Source organism: Pyrus communis, chromosome 12, assembly GCF_041283825.1.
Source record: "Pyrus communis isolate YQ-2024b chromosome 12, ASM4128382v1, whole genome shotgun sequence".
NCBI classification, from domain to species: Eukaryota; Viridiplantae; Streptophyta; class Magnoliopsida; order Rosales; family Rosaceae; genus Pyrus; species Pyrus communis.
Genome location: NC_142576.1, coordinates 9,208,413 through 9,232,097, shown reverse-complemented (window position 1 = coordinate 9,232,097; position 23,685 = coordinate 9,208,413). Strand labels below are relative to the sequence as shown.

At 37.9% G+C, this 23,685-nt stretch overlaps 1 protein-coding gene and 1 long non-coding RNA gene across 2 annotated transcripts; both read left to right on the top strand.

The window, feature by feature from the left end:
* Positions 1–292: 292 nt before the first annotated feature.
* Positions 293–8,294, top strand: LOC137744342 (uncharacterized). Its single transcript, XM_068484179.2, has 18 exons — positions 293–705; positions 1,207–1,428; positions 1,510–1,605; positions 2,089–2,141; positions 2,382–2,478; positions 3,090–3,163; positions 3,439–3,556; positions 4,106–4,216; positions 4,606–4,682; positions 5,084–5,150; positions 5,720–5,785; positions 6,106–6,213; positions 6,352–6,482; positions 6,703–6,769; positions 6,881–6,945; positions 7,017–7,107; positions 7,241–7,311; positions 7,420–8,294. Exons 1-18 carry the CDS (start codon positions 556–558, stop codon positions 7,997–7,999), a joined length of 2,244 nt encoding a protein of 747 aa, XP_068340280.1. The 5' UTR covers positions 293–555; the 3' UTR covers positions 8,000–8,294.
* Positions 8,295–10,760: 2,466 nt separating this feature from the next.
* On the top strand, positions 10,761–12,015 carry LOC148692302 (uncharacterized). Its single transcript, XR_015953819.1, has 2 exons — positions 10,761–11,702; positions 11,853–12,015. It is a non-coding gene; the product is annotated as an uncharacterized LOC148692302 (long non-coding RNA).
* Positions 12,016–23,685: the final 11,670 nt, after the last annotated feature.

Genomic DNA, 23,685 nt, shown 5'->3' with positions numbered 1-23,685 from the left:
CCACACCGACTTTTGGGCTAAATTTTGGGCGGAATATGGCCTCAGTTCTCTATTTAGCATTTAGCCCAAAGTTTTTTCTTGAGTTGGATTGAGTTTGGAAGGAAATTTTGAGAGGAAATTTAGCCCATAGCCTAGGGTTGGAGGTGGCCGAAGGGGGTAAAAGATTACGCGTTTTCTTCCGTGAAATCCTCCAGTCCCATGCTAGAACTCGTGTGCAATTGGTAAGTGGGGGTAGTTTGGTAATTTCAGGGTCCGAAAAGGCATAAGGAAGCGAAACAAAAGGCAATGCCGCGCAATGAGCTCCCAATTAAAACCAGAAAAAACCGTTGGTTTCATTTCTGCACCCGAAAGGAATCGCTTGACTTCTTCTCCTCCTTCCTCTCTTCCAATGCTCATCAACCCAAATTCAACAAACTTAAGCATAATTTCACCATTTAATTACTAATTTATTCCTCTAATTTCATAAATTGATCTGTTTACTACTTGTTTGGCGAGCGGGAAAATTGTGAGAGAAAAAGCGAGAAAAAAAAAAGAAGGGAGCGTCCGTCGGATGACATGTCGTGGATTAGAAATGCGGTGAACCTGGCAGTGGAAGCAGGGGCCACCAACACCCTCACCCGCACCGTACGAAACTACGCGGACACTGTCGTCCTCCACGCCGGCAATGCCGTCGCCGGTGCCAGACTCCTCCTCCCTGACCGCATTGTACGATTTCCTTACTCACTTGTTTTCCGTTTGAAAAAAAAATTCAAATTTTGAATCAAGTCGCTTTCTTTATTATGTCATTTTGCGGTTTTTTTCTGTTTAAATGGAGGGCGTGTTTGGAGGCTTATTAGAATGGCCAAAAGCATTTATAGTTGCTACACTTCTAATTGCTTTTCAGAAAGCAATTGAATTTTGGTTGGGAAATTGATTTTTGCACTCCCCTTTTCTCCTTTGCACTCGCCCTCTTGTTTCTAGTAAAATTGAACGAATAAAGGGAGAATAAGGGACAAAAGGAGAGTGTGAAAGTCAGTTTAACAAGCTTTTAACGAAAGTACTTTTAGTAAAAATGCTTACGAGAAGAAGTGCTTTTTCGAAATACGTACACAAACGCACCCAATTTATTTGGGGAGAAATGAGTTCCCTTTTCGTATTTGCTTTATTTATTTGTTTGGTGATTTATCTTATAATTTGGGTTTTGCTCACATGATTTATGTGAATCAGCGACCGAGAAATTTACAGAGTTTTAAGCACACTGCGAAAAGATTGGAAGAAGTTTCTGTTTCTTGTAGAGGTGTAGAAAGGGTTCAGCTGCTGCGGAGGTGGTTGGTTGCACTTAAAGAAATTGAGAGATTGTCCACCCTTTACAATGCGAGTAATGAAAAGGGTCCCGAAGACCACCTTAATTCTGATGAGTCCACAGATTCCCCAAGAAAACCTACCCTGGTGAGTAAACCATGCACTTTGTTTTCTATGGTGTTGTTTTTAGTTGCTCTTTTGTAATTCTTGGGTTAATGTTTACGACAGGTTTATTACGTAGATTCTGATGCTGGTGATGAACTGAAAACTTTTCGTGATGTCTTTCTTCATAGCCAAGCTCTTGAAGGCATAACATTGTCCATGGTAAGTTGAGAAAGTATACTTGTTTGCTTTCAATAGGCTCGATAACAATCTCCTTGTAAACGATGAGTGTTTGGCGTATGTACGATGAGTGAGATTTCACTATATATACTTGGTTGACATAGAATTAGAAGGCAGTGTTTATTTTCTTTTACCAACTACAAGGCTGATCCCTAGTGAATATATGAATAGTGATCGAACAGAGCACCGGATTATATAATAATCGGGCGTCATCAACATGTGCATAATAATTTCATTATAATTAGAGATAAACGCTATTTGAATTATATACACAATTATAATAACTGCTTTTAATGGTTAGGATTTCTTCCTTCTCCTTCTAACCCGCTTGAAAAGTAGTAGAAGTATGATATCTAGATTTTCCATCCTTTTAGCTTTCCCTTGACTTTCTGCATACAGTGGCTTGGCTTTGTATTTGCTGATCCAGGGAGTTTAACCGCAGGTTAACTCTTTTGTATGACTCAGATTCTTGAAGAACCAAATGAGGAAGAAGTTTCACTACTTTTGGAGATATATGGGTGATTTTTCTCACTCTTCAAATCTTCTCATAATGGCCGATTATTATTATTAGTACTTGTTTGGGATAACTTAGGTCCTTGAAGTTTCATTTGTGGTCGATGACAAGGATAAGAAACTTATATTTGGTTGACCAAAAAAAAATTTAAGAAAGATTGTTAATTTATTTAAAGATCACTTTTGCAGATAATGTTATTTGAATAGTATTTATTACGTGAATTTTCTTTTATGGTTATATACAGGCTCTGTCTCACAGGAGGGAAGGAAGTACATATTGTAGTAATGAGCAGCGTACAGAATTTGGCAATTGCACTTTCATACTATCAAGATGAAGTACTGGTAAGGACGGGGTATGCATGTCTTCAGCATGACAGCATGCACATTTACACAGGGTTGATTTAGACTGTATGCCTCTAAATACTATTGATATCAGGCACCTAAAAGGGGTCCATATATTCAGCTTTTGCAAAGGGCCATATAAATTTCAAGACCTGAGCCTGTACTCCAAATGGTACTAGGTAGCTCATTTAGCCAATGGAACCATTAAGTTTGCTACAATTTGGTACAAGTTTCCGGTCCTTTGATTTATGATCTAAGAAAAATTAACGTTGTGCTTGAGATTTTCGTGTCTCAATCCAATCCAAGGTTTAATGATTTAAGGTTCTTATTGTTAAAATTGGTATATTATTATCATTTGAATGCTCAAGTCCCCAACAAATTGTTCCCTTTTTTCTCATGTTCTCGAACTACCATCTTCCGTATGGCATAGCATGGTTTTCTCGCTACATGATTGACCATGTTTTTAACTTTCCAGATTATTCCATAGCTTTAATAAAAAAGAGCTGCATTTTTAACATTACACAATCATGTTACAAACTAAAAAATTTTGATTTTAGCGCATTCATCCCATCCCTTATCTTCTCCAATTTACTTTTTACTTCTCTTTTCAGATAAAGCGAGAAGAATTGCTCCAATTTGCTCAAGGTGCAATTGCAGGGCTGAAAATAAATGCAGATCTTGCAAGGTGGTCATTGATGAACATTTTTCTTTCCTTTTTCATTGTTGCATGTCTGGGCATTGACATAAGCGCTAAGAGATATATGGAATGAAAATGACTGTTCTATTGGAGGTGTATTGTGATTTTGTAATTGTCTTTCTATACCATTTCATTTTGGTTGTCTTTGGTGGTTGATTATGTATGGGAAGGTTTTGCTTACCCTGTATTGATCTCCTTTAGTGAATGTTGATTCACCTCATCTTTTTCTCCACATGTTTTGGTGATCTATTCTGTGCTCTCAGAATAGATGCTGAAGCCTGCAGTATCAGGGAAGAACTTGATAAATTGATGGCACACCAGAAGCCCCTGAGTGAAGGTTGTGAAAAATCATCTGAGAAGGAAAGAAATGCGACAATAGAGGTAAGCTTGATCTTCTTATTTATGCAGATACACTAAATATGTATGTATGTTCATCCATGTATGCAAATCCACTCACATTTGTTTGGAGTTTCACGCACACATGCAGATACACAGCCCATACATGGAGGCTTTAATGAAGATGATTTTATTCGTGTTTCCAACTTTTATTTTGACTTTGGGAAGACATCTCTTTTCTTATGTGCATATTTTTTCTAATTTTTGTTTTGATTTATCTGTCCTTCTATAACAAAATTTTCACATCCAATGTATTCCCATTTCTTTACACATCAAAAAGCATAAACATAAACATATGTATTATCTTGTTATATCTTATGAGTCCACGGATTGTGCTCAACCAATTTTTAGAAGAAGTAAAAAAGAATGGGCATAGGGTACTTAGGGTTTAGATTTAGTACAGCTGTGCCAAAGTAGCTGCATAGTTCAGGCAGCTAACTGATAATTCTTATAGATGCAGTTGCATTGTGATGATTTTAATAAGGAATTGTGGTAGTTAAGTGCAAATCACTGAAAGCTCTGATTTCCTTGCAGAATTTAAAAGATGCACTTGTGGAAATTCAACTCTGTTCCAGGTTGGAGGATCTGTTACTAAAGAAGAAATCATTGGGCAATGGGGACTCACCCGAGCTGCATTCTGAAAAGGTCTAAATTCCGTGCTATATCAACCCCGTCCCTTCCCCTCTTCTTTGAACTGTCACCAAAGTTGAACTGACAACTAGTTCCCAATTTTTAGACTGATTCAGGGTTAACAAATTCTGAAACATTTCTTGGTATGCATGGAAACTAGCTGCATCTTGAACCATTCTAGAGAAACAGTCTGAAGAACTAGGCAGTCGTTTTACAAAAGTTTATCTAAAATTATTTTAGATTTTTTTTTTTAATACTCTTTATGTGTACTTATGGTTGCTGCGTAAGAAGCTTAGCTGTGCCACTTGAAGGCAATTGCACGTGTGTAGGAAATTAGACCCATATTCTTGGGTCAGGACTTCTCTTATTAGTATTTAACTGCGGTGTTCTAAGTCTTCTTCCAGGTTGAGAAATTGAAAATATTATCAGAATCTCTTGCCAACTCCACTTCACAAGCTGAAAAGCGCATTTCAGACCACAGGTTTCAAATACTATCTTAAAAGATATTTTCTTGTGTTTATAGGTGCTAGTGTATGTATGCATGTTTCCATGTTTTTTTTTTTTTTAATCACATCCTTTGTGAAGATAGTTTTTCGTCATGACTGAGCATACCCGATAACTGTTTTTTCATCAGTAGGGGCGTCCGGTACTCGTCAATATTTCTTAGGTGAATTAGGATTGCTTGTTATTTTATAAAGGGATAGTTCACTTTGGGATCAGTACTTGTTTGGTGCATGTTGGGGCATGCATCTCCAGTATGATCTTTGATTAATTGCTATCTGACATGGAAAATGTTAAATTTTGAGCATATGGCGTTTTCTTAATCAGGGTTGGCTTTGATTTTGGTAAAATGCTTTTTTGTTCCTGCGATACTTCAAGCAGGTTTCAGAAAGAAGAAGCACTCAGTTTTCGTGTAGCTAAAGCTAATGAAGTAAGCCAAATTGAGAAGGTATGCTGCCTCAAAGGACTTATTTTCGTCCAATTAACCTTGTCGTTGGAGTATTGCTACAATGGCATGTGCCAAATTAGTCTGATGCTTAAATAAAAACTGCAAAGTTCCCCCTAGTTTTCATACCCATGGCTAAATGTTCATAAAAGGAAATAATGTAGTGCGTTGAACAATGTGCAATCTATTTTGGGAAAAATAAGTAGATTTATGAATTTTAATTGGTTAAATAAATACGTAGAATTGTTACTTGGTAAAGCGAGAAACTAAATACAAGGTACAATACTTAAAAAAAAACAAGGGATACCTTGACAAATTAATAAGTTGTTAATTAATATTATTATTTTATTGATTATTTAGTATTCGCTAAATTAATAGATTTTCCTTGCTCCTAACTCCTAAGGCATTAATTTATAGAAGTTTAACTTTAGATAAATGACATCTTTTGCTTGGTGGACTGTTAAATTATAAGTCGTATATGGTTTAGGCCTACGGTCTGTAGTGGACTGTTTATCGAAATAAATGTGTTCGGTTGAATTGTTGAGGTATACAAATTTTAGTAAATTTTTCAGGAACTGGCAGCAGAGATCGGAAAACTTGAGAGGCAAAGAGAAGAACTCCAAAGTGAATTGAAAAAGGTTCCTCCTCTGTTTCTTATATCACTCTTTTTATGCTTTCAAGAAAACATGCACTCTAGGAGATGGCAGTCATTTCCAATACTGTTTAATTGATTGTTAGTTCTCGGCTTCTAGGTAACATGTAATCTGAACTATCCATATTGATTATCACGATCACCTGACAGTAAATCGTCCGTATGCATTTTTTGTTGTTGAACATTAGAGCTGAATATCAAATGTCACTCCTGCCAATTCTCTAGTCTATAAAATGAGTCTGGTTGAGTTTTGTTTTTCACAAACTTTTGCTGGGATTAGATATACAGCTGAACATTGTTTTATAGGTGATTATCACCTTGAATGCCGTTCGTGCACGCCTTCACAATGCAAGGGAAGAAAGAGAGCAATTTGATGAAGCAAGCAATCAGATTCTTGTACACATAAAAGCAAAGGTATACAGGTTTTTTATTATGCCTTAGTTTGAATTCAGAATGCATACGTTACGTATGGTTTTTTCAGCTCTAAATTGGATGAACATTTGATGGTTCACTATGGAAGTATCTTTTTATATTTGTTTTCTTTAATGACAGGAAGATGAGCTATCAAGATCTGTTGATTCATGTAAAGCAGAAGTTGATGTGGTCAATACGTGGATTAGTTTTTTGGAAGATACCTGGGTTCTGCAATCCTCATACACGCATCAAAAGGAGAAGCAGGTCAAGTATGTAGATCTCATTTACACTGATCAGCAAATTAATTTGATACCAAGACTCCCAACGTACTACGTCAAATTAATGTATTCATAAAACTGGAAATGGAATTAATATTTTGTGATACGAGATATTTAATGATTAGCGTACCTGCATTGTTGTGTCCATCCTGTAGTGAATGATGAGTTAACATATTCGGTAATTATGATACTTGGTTCTTTCATGTTCAAGTGGCGAACTGGAGAGATATGGAGACTATTTTGTGAATTTGGTAATCCAACTTCTCTCTGCTTACAAGGTAATACTTTTCTTCATTGATAGTTGTTTTTAAATACTGCATCATATTCGCTTGTTATCTGTTACATTTTTTTTCCACCTCATTGGCGTGTCTCTCTTGTATCGCAATTAGGAAACCTTGGGATCTTCAATCACTCGCATCAGGACTCTTGTGGAGTGCTTGAACTCAAGTAAAGGGTAATTTTCTGTTTCTCTCTTAGCTGTTTTTACACCGTTAGATAAAGCCTCTGATTATTCATTTACATCAGAGCAAATATAACTGGCATAGATGATGGAGGTTCAAAAGAAAGTAACCCAAGGAAAAATCTTGAAGAGGATTATGTGGACATGGAAGCCAAGGTATGCATAAATCTTCCCCTGTTTTTTGCTAATATTATCTATTGTCTGAATTAGTGCTTAATGGAATTCATTATGTGTTTTTCGTTAATAAGGGAAATATTCCTCAATCTATGCTTCTTTGGTCATTTTCCAGTTTCTGATTACCTTAAGTGTAGTGGATACCATGAAAAAGCAATTCTACGTTCAAACCGAAGGCATTTTCAGGTAGTTGTAAGTGCTGTCATTTTCCCTACTGCCATTAGGTGCGGTGCTTTTATGCTTATAACTTCATTCCTCTTATATGGATGAATACACGGTGTTTTCTTGATTCAGGAGAGATGATCAGAAGGTCAAAGGACTCTTTGATGCCATCAAAAATTTGAAAGACGAATTTGAATCCATTGACAGACCAATATTGGAGATTGAAGCTTCACCACGAAGACCAGAGACGCCCTCTAGTGATAGGGCCAGTTCAAGTCTGTCTCCTACCGCTAACTCTCCATTGACAACCGGGACTCCAGAACTCAAACAGGATGAAGTTTCCAATTCTTCCTCAACTAAGGGGGAGACACTGGACCCAAAGGAAGATATGAAGCTAGGGCCGGAACTTGGTAAGACCAACCTGTTGACCACCGGGACTCCAGAACTCAAACAGGATGAAGTCTCCAATTCTTCCTTCATCAAGGGGGCAAATACACTAGACATGAAGGAAGAGTTGCCAAAACTAGACCCTGACATTGGGAAGGCCAATCCAACGACCACTGAGACTCTAGAACTTAAAAAGTATGAAGTAAATGAAGAACTGGCAAAACTACAGCCAGAACTTGGGAAGTTTGTCAAAGAAATCTCAGCGGATGAGATTAGCGATATGGTGTTTGATGAACTCGAAAAGGAAATGAAAAGAACTAGCTGACCACCAACATATGTATGCCAAATTCATACGGTGGAATATGCATTACCAGTGCATATTGATCTTATACCATTGCAGGTTTATGACATTTCTTGTTGAAGAAGCAAATTAGTAGGTCTCTTTCGACGTGAGATGTAACGCTATGTATCTACAGACGACACTCTTCATAGGTTGTAAATATATAGTTGACAAACATTGGAGTTGCTTAGGTCTCTTGATGCTGTGTGAATTCTTTGATCATTTGAAGATGTAGATAATACCTTAAAAGTTAAAAGTGAACTATATTCTCGTGTGGATACTGAACTGTAAAATTATTTCAAGCTGATTTTTACCTTTCCAAAGACTCCAATCAGTTTTGACGTGCCAATACTAGAATTATGCTCATTGCACATCATTTTTTGCACACCTTTTGCAATTGGTGGCCATAGATATAAAGCTGCTACTCTTACTATTTTTTGGTGGCTTTATAGTGGGATGCCACTGATATCAGTAGCCTTAAGAAATCAACCACCAATGATTGGTGTCTATTAACTAACTTTATTTCTTAAAATTACACCAAAGACTTTTTACATGTTTTTTCAAATTTGGGACATGTTTTTTTATTTCCTTTTTAGTCTTCTCCTTTTTATCTATAAAAAATAGTTGTTTTTTTTTTCATTTAATAATCTTATTCTACAGTAGTTTTACCACCAAATAAATACAAAGTTAGACAACCCTAATTTTCATTTACATGTGTTCCCAGATTGATATGTTTTAAGTTTAACTTCATTTCCTTGCAGGAGGAGGTTGATGCTAAGATTGTTGTGGCTGGTATTTCAACAACCTGCAGTCAGAAAATTCACAACCGATTGGTATGTACTTGATTAAAATAATTTACGCTTTGCTACCATGCTGGTGCAATAGCAAGGTCTTGCACAGTTGTAAGTGTTATCTTATCAAATCATTATGTACCTATAATTGTTCTATACGCCAAGTTTCTTTTCTTTACGGAATACAAGAATAAAAATTTATATATACTAAAACCCAAACTCGGGTGGTACTGTTCTAGGGCAGTGTGCGGACCAAAATGCCCCTCAATTCATTTGTTAAGCCATTTTTTTTGCCATATTTTCTACAGTAAAATGACTTCCTTGCCCTCTAAGGCCACGTTTATCCTCTCCAATTTCGATTTCTTTGGGTGCTTCGGTTCTCTCTCTCCATTATTAGCTTTTCCTTATTTTGTTTGACTCCTACTCTCCCTGTCTCCCTCCTCGCCTCACTCTTCTCCTGCACCAAACAGCTTGATTTAGGGCTTCACCATTTCTCTTCGAATCAAGGTTTCTATTTCACTCCCTATTTTATGAATCTAAGTTTCCACTGTCGGAGAGTCCAAGCTTGGCCCTTTGAGCTTCAATCCGCCTTGCCGATCGGCTCATCTCGACGCCTCCACCTAAACCCCTCTGGTAAATTTCCCAACTTTTCCCCCAATTCTTTTTTCTCTCTTTCGAAGGGTTTCAGATTTTCGCCTTCTTAAGCTTATGTTTCTGAAAGGACATTGATTTTGTGTTTAATTCGGGTTGTTGCGTCGTGAATTTTGAATTTTATGTTTAATTTAGGTCTTTACATTGTGAATTTTGAATCTTTAGCCTGATTATACTATAATTAATTTTAATTTTGTGGGTTCGAGTAAATTCCTCACCTTTTCTTTTCGTTCTTTAATTTTTAAGTTCGATCTGTTAAATATGTGTGATTACTGGGGTTTTCCGATCTATTAAAGATTGAGACTTTTGTTCTACCAAATTTGAGTTGCAGCAGAAGGAAGCTAGGAGGTACAGCAATTGGAACTCGGATTTCACTCCCATTGCTGCAATTTTATCAAGTTCTGGCTGATTTAATCTGAGCACACACATATCGTTTTCGTGTTTTTTTTACTCCTACCCTCCTAGAAACTTAAGGTACGAAAATTTCAAATTTTTTTGTGTTTTTGATTTATTTTCTGTGTTAATTTATGATATACGCAGGAGTAATCAGGTTACACGACCAATTAGCTAATAGTATTAGATGAAAAGATTATTAAAATTAATCTCACCAACCATATATATGTAGAAGGAATTCTTTGAATTTAGAAGGTCATCATGTGCAAACTGATGCACTCAGCCAATGTAGGGTTGTCCTTCCTGTGTGCTGGGAAGATTGTTTGGACATAAATGACTGGATTAAAACTAATTGCTAACTGATTTGTCTCAGAAATCCGTTTAGGTGTTAATTAAATCCAAATCCCGGTTGATATGTCTTAGGAATCCTTTTAATTATTCTGTTTGAACTTGAGTATTTCCCATAAATTGGACTGATACTCCAAACTCTGTTTGGTGAACATGTAAGGTTTGATATTATATGGGTTTGGCAGTGTCACACAAAGTTAGCCGTTCGTGGGTCACCAGAAAACCCCCTGATTAGGCTTTATCATTAGGAACTCATATTGTAGTAGATATTCCTCAATGCAAAGGTGCCAATCCTAATGACTTTATATTTGATATTTAATCCTTGGATTAGTGTTAAATTCTATATTTTTTTAGTTTAATTTGTGTTTTCTTTTCTGTTTTTGCAGCTCATCGTCCAAGTATAAATGTTGTTGTGGAGCTGCTTAAACAAGGTTCATTTTCGGTTATTAAAACTCAATGTTACCTGTTTTCATTTCCAGTTTTTAAGTCTTATATTTGTTTGCTTGCTGCAATTATTCAACTTATGCTGCTATAATTTTTGTTTCCTTCTGTTTTGTCATTTGGATCATGTGAATGACAACTTTCATGTATATTTCGAATAATGAGTAGTTTATTGCTGTTAATCTTTTGATCACTGTATGTGTTGCTAATTTGCCTTCTCAAACAACTTACATGGAAACATTGATATATAAAACTTATTTATGTGTTTTTTTTGGTAATAGTATGGTTTCTTTACTTTTGAGATTGGTTGAACAACAACATTTTCTACTTTCTAGAGTTCATCCTCTTTATTTTAGCCCAGGCCGACTCACTCCACTCTGTTCGAAGATCTTCAATCTTTTCACACAAATTGCTCAAAAATTTCTACTCTCAAACATCTTAGATCTCTCATTCAACCTTTTGGCATCAACGCCCCAAAGGTATATTTCTCTCATTACTTTTAGAATTCAGTGTGCATATGTATATATATGTTGACATGTATATGAAGACATTCACATATGGTAGAACTAAACGGACGGTAGAATGCTTGAATAATGGAATACAGTCGAGATTATGGTGAGAAATGACAGTAAATAGCTATCACTATGTAAATGAATTCAATTAGAACTCACTTTTTTGTTTTATGTTTTGTAGCTGCCTTGATCATTAGTTGGTGATCTCTTGTATTGGAATTTCCTGGTTTTTTGAGTTTCTGAAAAAAAAGAGAAAATGTTAATGCATTTATATGTGTGAGTATGCGCGTGCTCTTCACTGAAATTCCATTCTCATTTTTGTTCTCCCTCATTCATATGTAAATGCTTTGTTGTATCTTGTCCTCTGCTCATTGGTCATAAATATAGTATTTATGCTTTCTTTATCTTATTCTTGAATACCCACACTGATTGGGAGATCATTTGTTGTTTCAAGGTTGAAGTTGGTCTGCATATTCATGAACTTATCAATTTAATATGTTCTTAGTTGAAGTTGTAGAAGGGTTGCAGTGAATTTGTGGAGATTTTTGTATGGTAAATTATGGCTGCAAACCCCTTGAAAATCTACTTTTCCCTGGTATTTATATGATCATATCTCAGTGTTGTCCTCAACTCTAATCACTTTCAGTTGGACTTGAGTTACCATTATTCTTACGAAATTTGTGGGTTTGATTTTGGGTGTAGGCTGCAGCTGGTGATCAGATTCAAGTTATTGAGATGATTAAGCTCTTGGAAACAAATGGTTCGAAGACCTTTTAAAGTTTGGTTCCAACATTTGTACAAAATTCTATAAAATATCAGTTATGCAAATTTATAGTTGTATTCTTATATTTTAATGATATAACAATTTGTTTTCTCACCAAAAATAGAAAAAGAAATATGACACTCCAATTTGGGTGCCCACACAGGGCATCCTTTTTTTAAATATTATTTTGCAACTTTTCCACCGATGTGAATTAGGGTGGCACTGCAAGAAAGGCACCAATGCAATATTGGTAGCCATTGTTACAATAGAGTCCTCTACATAGGCCACACTTTCTAGTTTAGTGGGTGCTTGGTGGCCATAGAGGTTTGCCACCAATGTGAGTGGCAACACTTGACAATAGCCACCAATGAAAAGGGTGGCTTATAGCCAAATTTCTAGTAGTGTGCGCATAAATGTATTTCACAATAACTGATCATTAAACCGGCATATGTTTACGATCAAATAACAATTTTTTAAAACGTACTGTCAATTATTCCGAAAAATTGAAAATCATACCATATGCCTGTTTGGATGGATATTTAATGTTGGGCTTAGTGCAGTAGAAGGCCCAAGAATGCGAAAAGTAGAAGGAGAATTAGGCCCAGACAGTTGGCAGCCCAAGAAGAATTGAAAATCATTTTTTTTCCAAGCAATAGGCAACAAGCCTGGCTATGTTCCTTAACATGAACGCTACAAAGAAAGTTGGAGTTAGAATACTCCACACCGAAATATGGCTATACCAGTGAAGGAGTCGTGGAGGCAAGCCCAGAAAAAGAGCCAGCAATTCCTCAATTCCCCTTACTTGAAGAAAAGAAGAACAAAGGGAAAATGAAGGAATGAGCGGAAACCAGTCATCAAGAAGACCCTAAAAAGGAGTTTCAAGAGATAGGCTTGCTCGATCTTCTGCCACCACCAGTAGTTGTTATAAGGCAAATCGAGCAGGAAGGAATAAAGATCGGTGCATCTAACTCAGTTGGAGAAACAAGTGGAAATGGCTTATCCAAAACTAGGGCAAGTCTTCTCCTTAGAAGCCACCACCATTGGTTAATAAGGGATGAAAATAAGCTAGATGGAGGTAGCTCGACATACAGAGGAAAGCTTCCTCGGGCATCGACTATGGCCCGAAGTGGGGGACTTCTTATACCCCACACAATAATATGGCCACTCAACAACTAAGGAAGAGTTGGTAAAGTTCAGAAGGATGGTGAAACATAATGCTCAACCTCAAGCCTGCCCGATGTTTAGAATAGCATATTAGAAGCCTTATCCTAAGTATGTTGATGAGCAAAATCATTTCCCTCTCAATTTCAAAATGCCCGTGTTCCTAACTTTTAGCGGGGAAAACTATAATGTATCTTCCAAAGATCACATTTTCAAATTTTCAAATCACTGTGTGGTTTTTAAAGACAACCCCAACTACAAAATGAGATTGTTTGGGAACTCGCTGGTGAACTTGCCTTCCCAATGGTACTCTCTGCTACCCCCTAATTCCATTGCTAACTGGGGGTAAATGAAGATGGCTTTTCATGAGCAGTTCTATAGGGTGGAAACTCAGATGACCATTAATGATATGGTGGAAATGAAGCAATATGAACATGAGTCTACAAAGGATTTTATGATGAGGTTTAGGAAGACCATGATGAGATGCCAGTTCCTTAGCCATTGCTCAGAATGCTTTGAGAATACCTCTGAGGAAGAAGTTCTATGATGTGCAATTTAACGAGCTTCATGAGTTGGTGATTACGGTTATTAAGTATGAAAAGCTATTGATAGAAGAACAACAAGTGAAACATTCATCTAAAGTACCTCATTTTTATAAAAATAATGCACCAATACATCAACTGGAGTTTGAAGGCCTAGAGGCGGGAGAAAATAATAATAGCTTGGAAGAAGGGATTAAGCTATGTGCTGCAGAGATGACTACTCCATTCAAACCTTTGATGGTGAAAGAATTAGTTCAACCCATCAAGGATAAGAAGATCGTGATGAACAATGGAAGGTTTGTACCCATAAAACCTCAAAAGTATCAGTTATGTTTCTTTGACTTAACTACGGTTACAGATATATATATATATGAAGAACAAGGCTCGGGTAATCTTGCCTGACAGCACTAAGAAGATGCCTAAACCTAAAGAACTTAGAGGGAAAAAAGTATTGCAAGATCCATTACACGTTCAATCAATCTATTGCTAATTGTGTGCAATTTAAAGATTAGATCCAATACCTTATAATCAAAGGGAAATTGTTGCTAGAAAAGCCCAAGGCTAAGATGATGATTGACATAGACCCCTTCCCTGAAGCCCCAATCAACATGATAAATCTTCATTGGGTTGAGAGTGGAAAGGGAAAGGTTATCTTGGATGGTAAAGGGGAAATAAGGGAGGCACGTATGCCAACGGAAGGCAGCAGGAGGTTACCCGACAAGTCCTAGGCAGTTGTGGTCAAAAGAGTGGTTTTATACAACAGATGTCAATGTGAGTGTGAGCTCGAGGTACCAGCATCAGGTGCCATCATTGATTAGAAGTTGGTCAAAATGAAAGGGATAGAAGAATAGGATGCCCACTTGAGTAATCTCTAGACTACTGAAGCAAATAAAGAGAATACTAAGAATGTGTTCTAAAGGTTGGGAAGAGATTCAGAGCCTAAGAATTTATCTGAGGTAATTAGAACCTTTGAAGCATCTGAAAAAATGAAAAATAAATATGTGAGATTACCACTTTGGGTGGATGTTAAGACCCCTCAGCCAATCAACCACGACAACATAAGATAAGGGAGACTAAAAAGGACCATGAGCCCGATACCACAAGTTTCAGAGGTGAATTCAGCCTGATTTGGCCGAAAATGGTATATAGTGGGCAAAAATGGAAGACCAATCAAAGAAATAGGGGCATCCATGATAAGAAGGGTTCAGAGGCAACACAAGGCTCATATGAAATCACTAAAAATTCCTACTCTATCAGAAGCTTCTGAGAATGTTAAGTTTAAAGAGTTTACCCAAGGAAAAGATAGACGACCTAGCTGGAGAAGCAAGAAAGAAGTAGAGAAGGCTAATAGCAATGCTGAAGGCGGAGGGGATCATGTCCCTCAAACCTTTCATCCAGGGAAATACAGGGTACTAAAAAGAATGCAAGAGAGTTATGCAAGAAAGTATGTTGATGGTACCTAAACCAGGTTAGAATCCAGAGCCTATTTGTTTTGGAACTATATCTCCAGAAAGAGGGGTGCCTCCGCCACCATAAAAAGGTATTCCCTTTGGGACTCTAGAACAGGTACTTGATTTCAATACAATTGAAGAAGAGGAAGTGCCCGAGTTAATGTAAAACAAAGATGCACAAGCCTGGAATGAGCACCTGGACCTAGTAACTTTCATGTCAACATGACCCATGTACTGTCCTCTATGTTCTGTGCAAAACCAAATCAACCAGCTATAATGAAGGATGATTATTTGGCATAAGAGTTAATGATGGCTCTTATAAACATTGAAGATAATAGTAAGAATGAGTCAAGCTTGGTAGACTTACCCGACCCCACATGAAAAAACCCTGAAAGAGTTTATTCTAATAAGATGGTATTCAAAAAACTAAGTCTAGCCTTAGCAAACGATCTAAAGCCCATATATGTGACAGCTTATTTGGAAGGGGTCCATTTTAAAAAGGTGTTGATAGATGAGAGGCAGTAGTTAATGTACTACCACTTAAATAGATAAAAAAACTTTACAGAGGTGAGGAATACCTTATTCCCACTGATCTCACAGTGTCTAGTTTTTCTAGGGCCATCACCAAAACATATGGGATACTGCCCTTAAAAGTAGACTTAGGATCCAAGAAGATTATGTTGGCATTCTTTGTAGTAGACAACAGCTCTACTTATGGGGCATTGTTGGGAAGGGATTGGATACACTAGAGTTTGCCCATGCGATCTACCTTACACCAACAAGTTGATGTCTGTCATGAACCTACTACTGCAGAGGAAGGATTTTGAGAAATAGTGGAGGCCAAGTCATGGTCATTTCTCCCCACAGCTAATGTTGATGAGGCTAATTTCTATAATCCCAATGTTGGGATCCTACAATGTCTAGGTGCTGATCAGAACGGCCGCCCTACCAAGGTGACGACCCAAAAGCTCTTAGAATAAGAACTTTCTCTCACTCAGGAGGAATAGGACATGCCTTATATTGTCCCTGCCTGCCAACACCAATGATGATAGACCAAAAGAAAAAGGACCAGGTGATGGCAATTAGGTCCTCAATCAAGAGACTACTAGATTATGGAAGAGAAAGAAGAGATATCCAAAAAAGCTCAACCAAAGAAATGGAAGAGTGTGGAGAAGGAACTTCAGGCACCAAAGATGATTAAGGAAGAGAAATTATGGAAGAAGAAATGAAAGCAGCCATCCACATAGCATAATGTATATATGACTTGGATTAGCCAGAGGATGAGCTCGAGGCTCCAAAGTCAGTAGAATTTTTGTTTACAGAGCCCGATAAACTATCACTCGAAGTTCAAGACCCCTTAGAAACCATTAATCTGGGAATTTAGGAGGATCCAAGGCCAATACAACTCAGTGGCTTGCTGGAAATAGAAGATCGGGCAAATATAATAATCTTTTGCATGAGTTCAAAGACTATTTTGCGTGGCATTACACATAAATGCCAGGATTAGACTCTAGTTTAGTAGAGCATATAATGCCTATTAAAAAGGGGTACATGCCTGTAAAGCAAGCATCAATGAGGATGTCAAAAGAAATAGAAGAAAAAGTCAAGGAGGAAATTGAGAAGCTAGTGAAGGTAGGCTTTATTAGACCTACAATATATGTAGAGTGGTTGGCTAACATTGTACCTGTATTGAAAGTTGTAACTAATGCCATTCTATGTTGTATCGATTATAGAAATATTAATGAAGTGACTCCCAAAGATGAATACCTTATGCCTATGGCCGACCTATCCATTGATACAGTTGCAAAACACAAAGTATTATCTTTTATGGATGGAAATGCTGGATATAATCAGATAAAAATGGCTAAAGAAGATATACATAAGACAACATTCAGATGCCCAGGACATATATGAGCTTATGAATATGTTGTTATGCCCTTCAGGCTGAAAAATGCTGGTGTTACATATCAAAGGGCGATGAATGCTGTTCTTGGTCCATCAAAGAGGTGTGTAAGTGGACAAGAACATGGCTAAGGCTATAATGGAGTCACCTACACCCACTAACAAAGTGCAATTGCAAGGGTTGCTAAGGAAGATTAACTTTTTAAGGAGATTCATTGTTAATCTTGCGGGCAAGATCCAACCTTTAACTCCTTTGTTAAGATTGAAGAATCAAGACAAGTTTGGGTGGGGCCCTCAACATCAAGAGGCCTTTGATAAAGTGAAGACTTGTCTAGCCTCTCCTTAAGTGCTTATATGTCCCCAAAATGGGAAGCCTTTGAAGCTTTACATTTCACATCCGAGAAATCTATAGGGAGTTTATTGGCTCAGAATAATGGAAAAGGAAAGAAGCATGTAGTATATTACCTTAGTAGGATCCTTACAGAGGTGGAAACAAGATATACCCCAACTGAGAAATTATGCTTAGCCTTATACTTCTTTGCTAGCAAATTAAGGCACTACATGTTGCCAAAACTGATGTGATCAAGTACATGCTGCTCCCTATGAAGATTAATGTGAGTTTTGTGAGGCTTCAGAACAATTTGGCCTACATAATGATGAATTTATTCAGGCCATGTGTCAAGGAATTGAGGATTTGGATGTTGCCCGAATTTAAGCTTTAAATAAGATCTAAGAAGGGAAAAAGGCTGTTGCCCGAGCCTACGATAAGACAGTAAGACTAAAGACTTTTAAAGAATGAGAATTGATATGGAAAACAGTTTTGCCCTCGGGAGCTCAAGTTAGAGGTTTTGGGAAATTGAGTCCTACTTGGGAATGCCCTTTTACAATTACCAAAGTATTAGACAGATAGGCGTATTACTTGGCAGATTTAGAATGAGACTTACAGAAACATCCAATCAATGCTAAATTTATAAAGAAGTACCGCCTAACTCTTTGGGATATTAGAGATTGTTATATTAATGAAGTTTGATACTTAGAGAAGGGGTGAGGGCCCTTATATGTCTAAAGCAGTTGTTTATGTTAGAAAAATGCGAATAAGCAAGTAAAATAGCAAAACAGTGAAGGGTCTTTTTCAATAATTGGGAAAGTATCGAAGCCCTAAATTACAAGTTTACATCTTTAGCCAGGGTAGCTATCCTAGAATGATAAGTCTGCTAGATGGTAAAAATGCAACTTGGCTCTTCTAAAGCTATATTGATGTTGGCTAACTGGGCTTCAGACTCTTCCACCTCCTAGTTTACTTTCTTCACCTATTCGGTCTTATTGTATAGCTTACTGAAGAGGGTCATTTGCTTAGCCTTTTGAGTAGAAAGTTATTCCTCCAGCTTCTGGATTTTTGCAGCTACTACCATTATTTGATCCTCCATGGCTGAGCCCTTCTCCACCAGCTGCTACAGATTAGTAGAGGTCCGAGTATGCTTCTTCTTGTAGCACCTCACCCTGTTGGCTTGCATCTCAGCCTTAATATGCTAATCCCTCAAAGCCTTTAGATTTTCGAAGAATGAAATGAATGACTTACTGCACCTTAGTCATCTGCTAGGCTTGATATAATTCAGTGACAGCCTTCTCATATCCTGAAGAGCATTAAGGCTAAAAAAGGCAGAAACATCATTCTGCATCTATTCTTTAAAAATCCTATGCTGCTCTTAAAGATATTGAGGCTCAGAAGGGTGCCTTAAGGATCTCATCTTAGTCCTAATTTGCCCAAACTTTCTAACTAGTTTGGGTAAAAAGGTTGTGGCTAGAAGAGAAGCCAGAAAAGGAAGCATCAAACTAGCGCCACCAGAAGCAGCAGCAATAATGGCAACCTCAACATGAATAGAATGAGAGGATTTAGCAGCAACTACTTTTTTAGGCCGAGGGATTGGAATCCCTGAAACTCCAGTAGCTCGAAGAGGTTGATGAGGAACTACTCTACTCATAACAGGTTGAGAAACCCAAACCCTCACCAAAGGCCTCTTAGACGTAATAAAGACAAATCAATGGAGCAATCTTGACCCAAATTAGAAAAAAGACAAGACTGTTAGTATGTTTGTACCTTAGAGGATATTGTGCTTTAGGAGGAGGATTTGTTGCTGCAGCTGCCTTGGAAGAAGTTGGCTGGCTTGCTTAAGTAGGAGCATGAGAAGCCTTGAGACTAGTCACCTATGAAACAACTAGTATCTCAAAGACTATGGGCTCATCAACGGCTGATGTTGGAAGTTTGGTAACCTTTAGTAAGAGGGAAGACTGGCAAAGACAGAGTAGAAAGCATAAATCAAAGTTAAAAAACATTAAGAAAAGCTTAAAATTGCTTAAGAGAATATGACTTACAAAGATGTTGTCATCCTCTACAAAATGAAGCATCTATCTAATTATTGGATTAAATTGGGAGATGAGGGTCACTGCTAATAGATGAAGAAGAGGGAATTGGTGTTTGCCCGACTAAAGGTGCTGGAGTGCTTCCCTTTGCCTGGAAAATGATCGAAATGAAGTCAATGCTGAAAACATAGAGATACAAAGTTGATAAGCTTTAAGAAAAGGAATTTTACCTCTGAAGGCTCGGTCCGAGGAGAAGAAATGCGCACAGGTTGGGTTGGAGATGAAGATAGCTTGGTTTGGGAAGTCCCTTTTGCTTTGGAGGCTTTTTTTTTTTTTGGAAAATAACATAACTAGTTAAGTACAACAAATGAATTTCATAAATAATTAAGTACTAAAAGTGTAAGAAAACTACCTTCAACTCTTCTAAAATCTTAGAAAGAACTTCCTCATCACTTTGTTGCATTTCCACACCTACCTTCATCTACTTGGGAGGAGAATCAGGCTTCTTACTAATAACAGGTCCTAATCACAAGAAAGAACATAATAAGTTCTTAACTTGAGGAGATGAAATTAAATAAAGCAAAATCAAGTTTGAATCACTTACTAGCAGACTTCTGTTTTTTCCTGCCCGCTTTAGTTGGGAAGGCAGGAAGAGATTTAGAGACTTGGGAGGTCTAAGATCTAGGTTTTTTCTTGGTTGGGGTGGCTCTTAGAGTGGGGGCATCAGGTCTAGCCTTGGACTTCCTCTCGGCCTCAAAATCAAAAGATTCTACAACTGCAGATTTTGCCCGACAATGAGCCCTAATCTCTGGTTTGGGCCTAGCCTCTGTCTTTGATTCACTAAACATCTCAGAGATGTTCTCAACATCCTCAGAAACATAGCTAAAGCCTGTTTCTTGCCTAGCTACCTCTATAGTAGCCTCTCGAAGAACTAAGGCATTAGTAGCCTCTTCTTCTGGCCCGACTTCATAGAGTTACCTTTGGCTACAAGATCAATGAGAGAGTTAGCAATAAAAAACTATGAAATTATGAAGTAAAGGAAAGAGGCAATGATGTAGGTTACCTATCAACATGAGTTGGTTTTCCTGATCGATGGCCTCCTTCTAGCTTTCAAACTCTTCTTTCTTGGGAAGGAACATGAAGAAAACTTGCCCGAAGATCCTATCATGGGCTTCTTTGACATCTCCATCATATTTCTTAGACCACATGGCTTCCCACCAAATGGTGAACAAAGATATGCACTCAAAATTAAGGGTCGCATGCTTATGAGCTATCTTGATCATTACCTCCAAGCTACACCTGTTTGCTTACAACGTAGCCTTTGAAAGAGAACAGAGGTGATATGAGGTGCCACACTAGACTGAATCAAAGAAGAAGACTAGGATTGCATGTCCAAACCATAATTGTCTACCACAAAAGTTAGGGTGGTAGACCTCCAGCCTACGTTTATAGCTCGCTCGATCACTCTTTACTCCCCATGCCAAATCCCTCTGCTAGATGCAGTTGATGAATTTCTCCTTGCAGAAGCTGCTGACATCATCCCTAAAGGAATCTTGGAAGAGGTTGTCCAAGACTCAAAGGTACCTCCTAAGCACTGAGACACTCGTCTCGAGATCAGCCTTAGTTTTACAGATTCTGAACAAATAGAGGCAGGCTAAAGTAGAATGGTTGGTGGTGGGGGCCCCTGCCAAAATTTGGGCTATTCCCTCTAGAAACTCCAAGTTTAAAGCCCGAAATTCTGGGAATTGAAACCAGAGTTGCACCATCCAGCTGGCTCCATCGACATTGTCCAAGAACCAAGGGTACCTCATGAGCACTGAGGCACCTCACTCGAGACCAGCCCTAGTCCTACAAATTCTGAAAAAATAGAGGCAGGCTAAAGTAAAGTGGCTGGTGGTGGGGGCTTCTGCTAAAATTCGGGCGAGAGCTACTCCTTCTGGAAACTCCAAGTTTGAAGCCCGAAATTCTAGGAAATACCGTTAAAGCCAGAGCTGCACCATCCAGGTGGCTCCATTGACGTTGGTCTTGAAGGGCTGGACCCTTGTCATCTCATAAATCAGATAATAGAGATGTGCTAAAATGAAAGGGCGGGTGGTGACATCGTCAAAGGAATGCAATGCCTCCACCAAAATGATCCATTCCAGCTTCACTCCTTTCAATTTGTTGGGGAACTCATGTTTATTCAACTAATATAAGAGAAAGTACATTTACTCTTGAGTTGGGTCAGCAGTGGGGGAAGGCAGGCTGAACATATTCTTGGCAAATAGGATGAATCTCGCAAATGAGGTCTCATAGCTTTTGAAGGTGGTTGAGTTATACTCCAAGTTGGTGATAAACTGAGAAGTCTCTGAGCCTTAGCAGCAAGGTGTGAAGGTGATGACCAATCGTGTGTAATGTCTACACACTTGCCCGACAGTCTTAAACCATATACCTGAGCCATATCTAGAATGGTAGGAGACATAAGACACACTTTGAAATCAAAAGTATTGGTCCTTGTGTTCCAGAAGATGAGAGCTGTTGAAAGAAGCTCATGCTTGATAGAGATAATAGTCTTGGACATCATAATAAGCTAATAGATGATATTTGCCATCCACTTCTTCCTTAAGATGGGCTCTAATTCGTCCACCCACTTGGACCAGGCTTCATCCTTCATTGAGGGGAAACCCATTTTTGAAGTGAGACCACTCTGAAGCATTGATTCCTGCCTTAGCGATGTAAGGATTGGGAGTGAACCAGTTGGTAGCGAGCATGTTGCTTTCCACATTAATAGGAACTCTGGTAGTCTAGGCAAGCCCTAAGGACGATGAAGGTCGTTGAGTCGACTACAAAGAGTGACAATCCCTTCTCCAGACTTGCATACAGAGTGCAATTTGAGAGCCATTATTGAATTCAAAGAAAAAAGTGAAAAAAATTGGCTAGAAATTAAGGCAAGAAACGACTGAAAATTCAAAAAAATTTGGTAGTTCGGAGAATCAAGTTTGTTGAAGGTAATGATCGAAAAGAGTAAAGTGGAAGTTAATTAACGGGCAAGTCGTTAACATTGGAAGTCGTCGGTTAGTGCACAGGTTAATACCCAATTTCGACAAGCAACTAATTTTAATCATTATCAATGTCTTAGTTAGCAGACTTAACAATGATTAAAAGGGGCATTGTTTGGGTGGATATTTAATGTTGGGCTTAGTGCGGTTGAAGGTTCAAGAACGTGTAATGTAGAAGGAGAATTGGGCTCGAACAGTTGGCAGCCCAGGAATAATTGAAAATAATGTTTTTTCAAGAAATAGGCAACAAGTCTATGTGAAGTGACAAGTGATAGAGGGCAGCTCACCCTTAGCAAAAAGTACTTTTCCATGGCATGGATATGTAAATAACAAAAGTAGATGGTGACTTACCATACTCTGGAAGCCATCACCAAAAGGGAAGGCTTGGACAATTGGGCTAGAAAGTCTATAAAAATAGTAAGGGATGCAAACATAAGACTCTCTCAACCAATTAATCAAAAGACATTCAACTTTACACTCTAACAAGCAAAAAAACCAGAAAGCTTTAGTTTGTTCAAACCTTACCCTTTTAGTCGCAGGTCCACCATAAAAAGCCATTTTTTGTCAAGTTTTAGAAGCTATGCTACCTTTCCCTGTGCTGTAGTATAGAATCTCTTTGGTAAACCCGGTTTATATTTCATTCTCCAAGACTTCAACCCCTGTAAAACACAAAGAGAAGTGGTTGCAAGAAGACGAACCTTGCCTGACAAGGTTGTAATCTTGCCCGAGTCTGTACTTACATAAAGTAGATGTGTTGTTTATGCGTCTTTCATTGGATCTTATGTCATTTTCAACTTCCTTCATTCAAGTATCATCTATAATTAATCTTGTCAAACTAATTAATCTTGCTTCTTTACTGTTAGCCTAAACTGGTAACCAAAGAAATAACTTGATGGATCTTGGACTCCCTTTAATTGGACATATGATGTTATGAGTAAAGTCCTTATTTACAAGGCAAGAAAAAGAACTTTATACAAACTTAACCCATCTGTGAACAATCCAATCGAACTAAGAAGTCAAAGTAACTTGTGGCACAAGTAATCAATTCATTTAATAACTAAAAAGAACAATTTGTTATACAAAGATAACAGGTGCACACTCAAACCCATATTAGTTTTGATTGTGAGCCTCAAGGCCTAACAAAAGCCCCACAAAAGGCATCATTCAAACTAATAACAAACTCATATTGCAGTACACCAAACAACAAACCTTGCCCGACAGACAAGACCCAGGGAAGTTGTGCAAGGGACAAATCTAGCCCAAACATTGCCTTCTTGCAAATTAGAAGGAACTTACACCAAGTGGTTGGTTCATTGG

What these genes read in the sequence shown, in the direction of transcription:
- LOC137744342 (XM_068484179.2), top strand. Translation starts at nt 556, where the DNA reads ATGTCGTGGATTAGAAATGCGGTGAACCTGGCAGTGGAAGCAGGGGCC. An exon ending in CTACTTTTGGAGATATATGG is followed by an intron (nt 2,142 to 2,381) that starts GTGATTTTTCTC and finishes GGTTATATACAG; the next exon opens with GCTCTGTCTCACAGGAGGGA. An exon ending in CCGAGCTGCATTCTGAAAAG is followed by an intron (nt 4,217 to 4,605) that starts GTCTAAATTCCG and finishes GTCTTCTTCCAG; the next exon opens with GTTGAGAAATTGAAAATATT.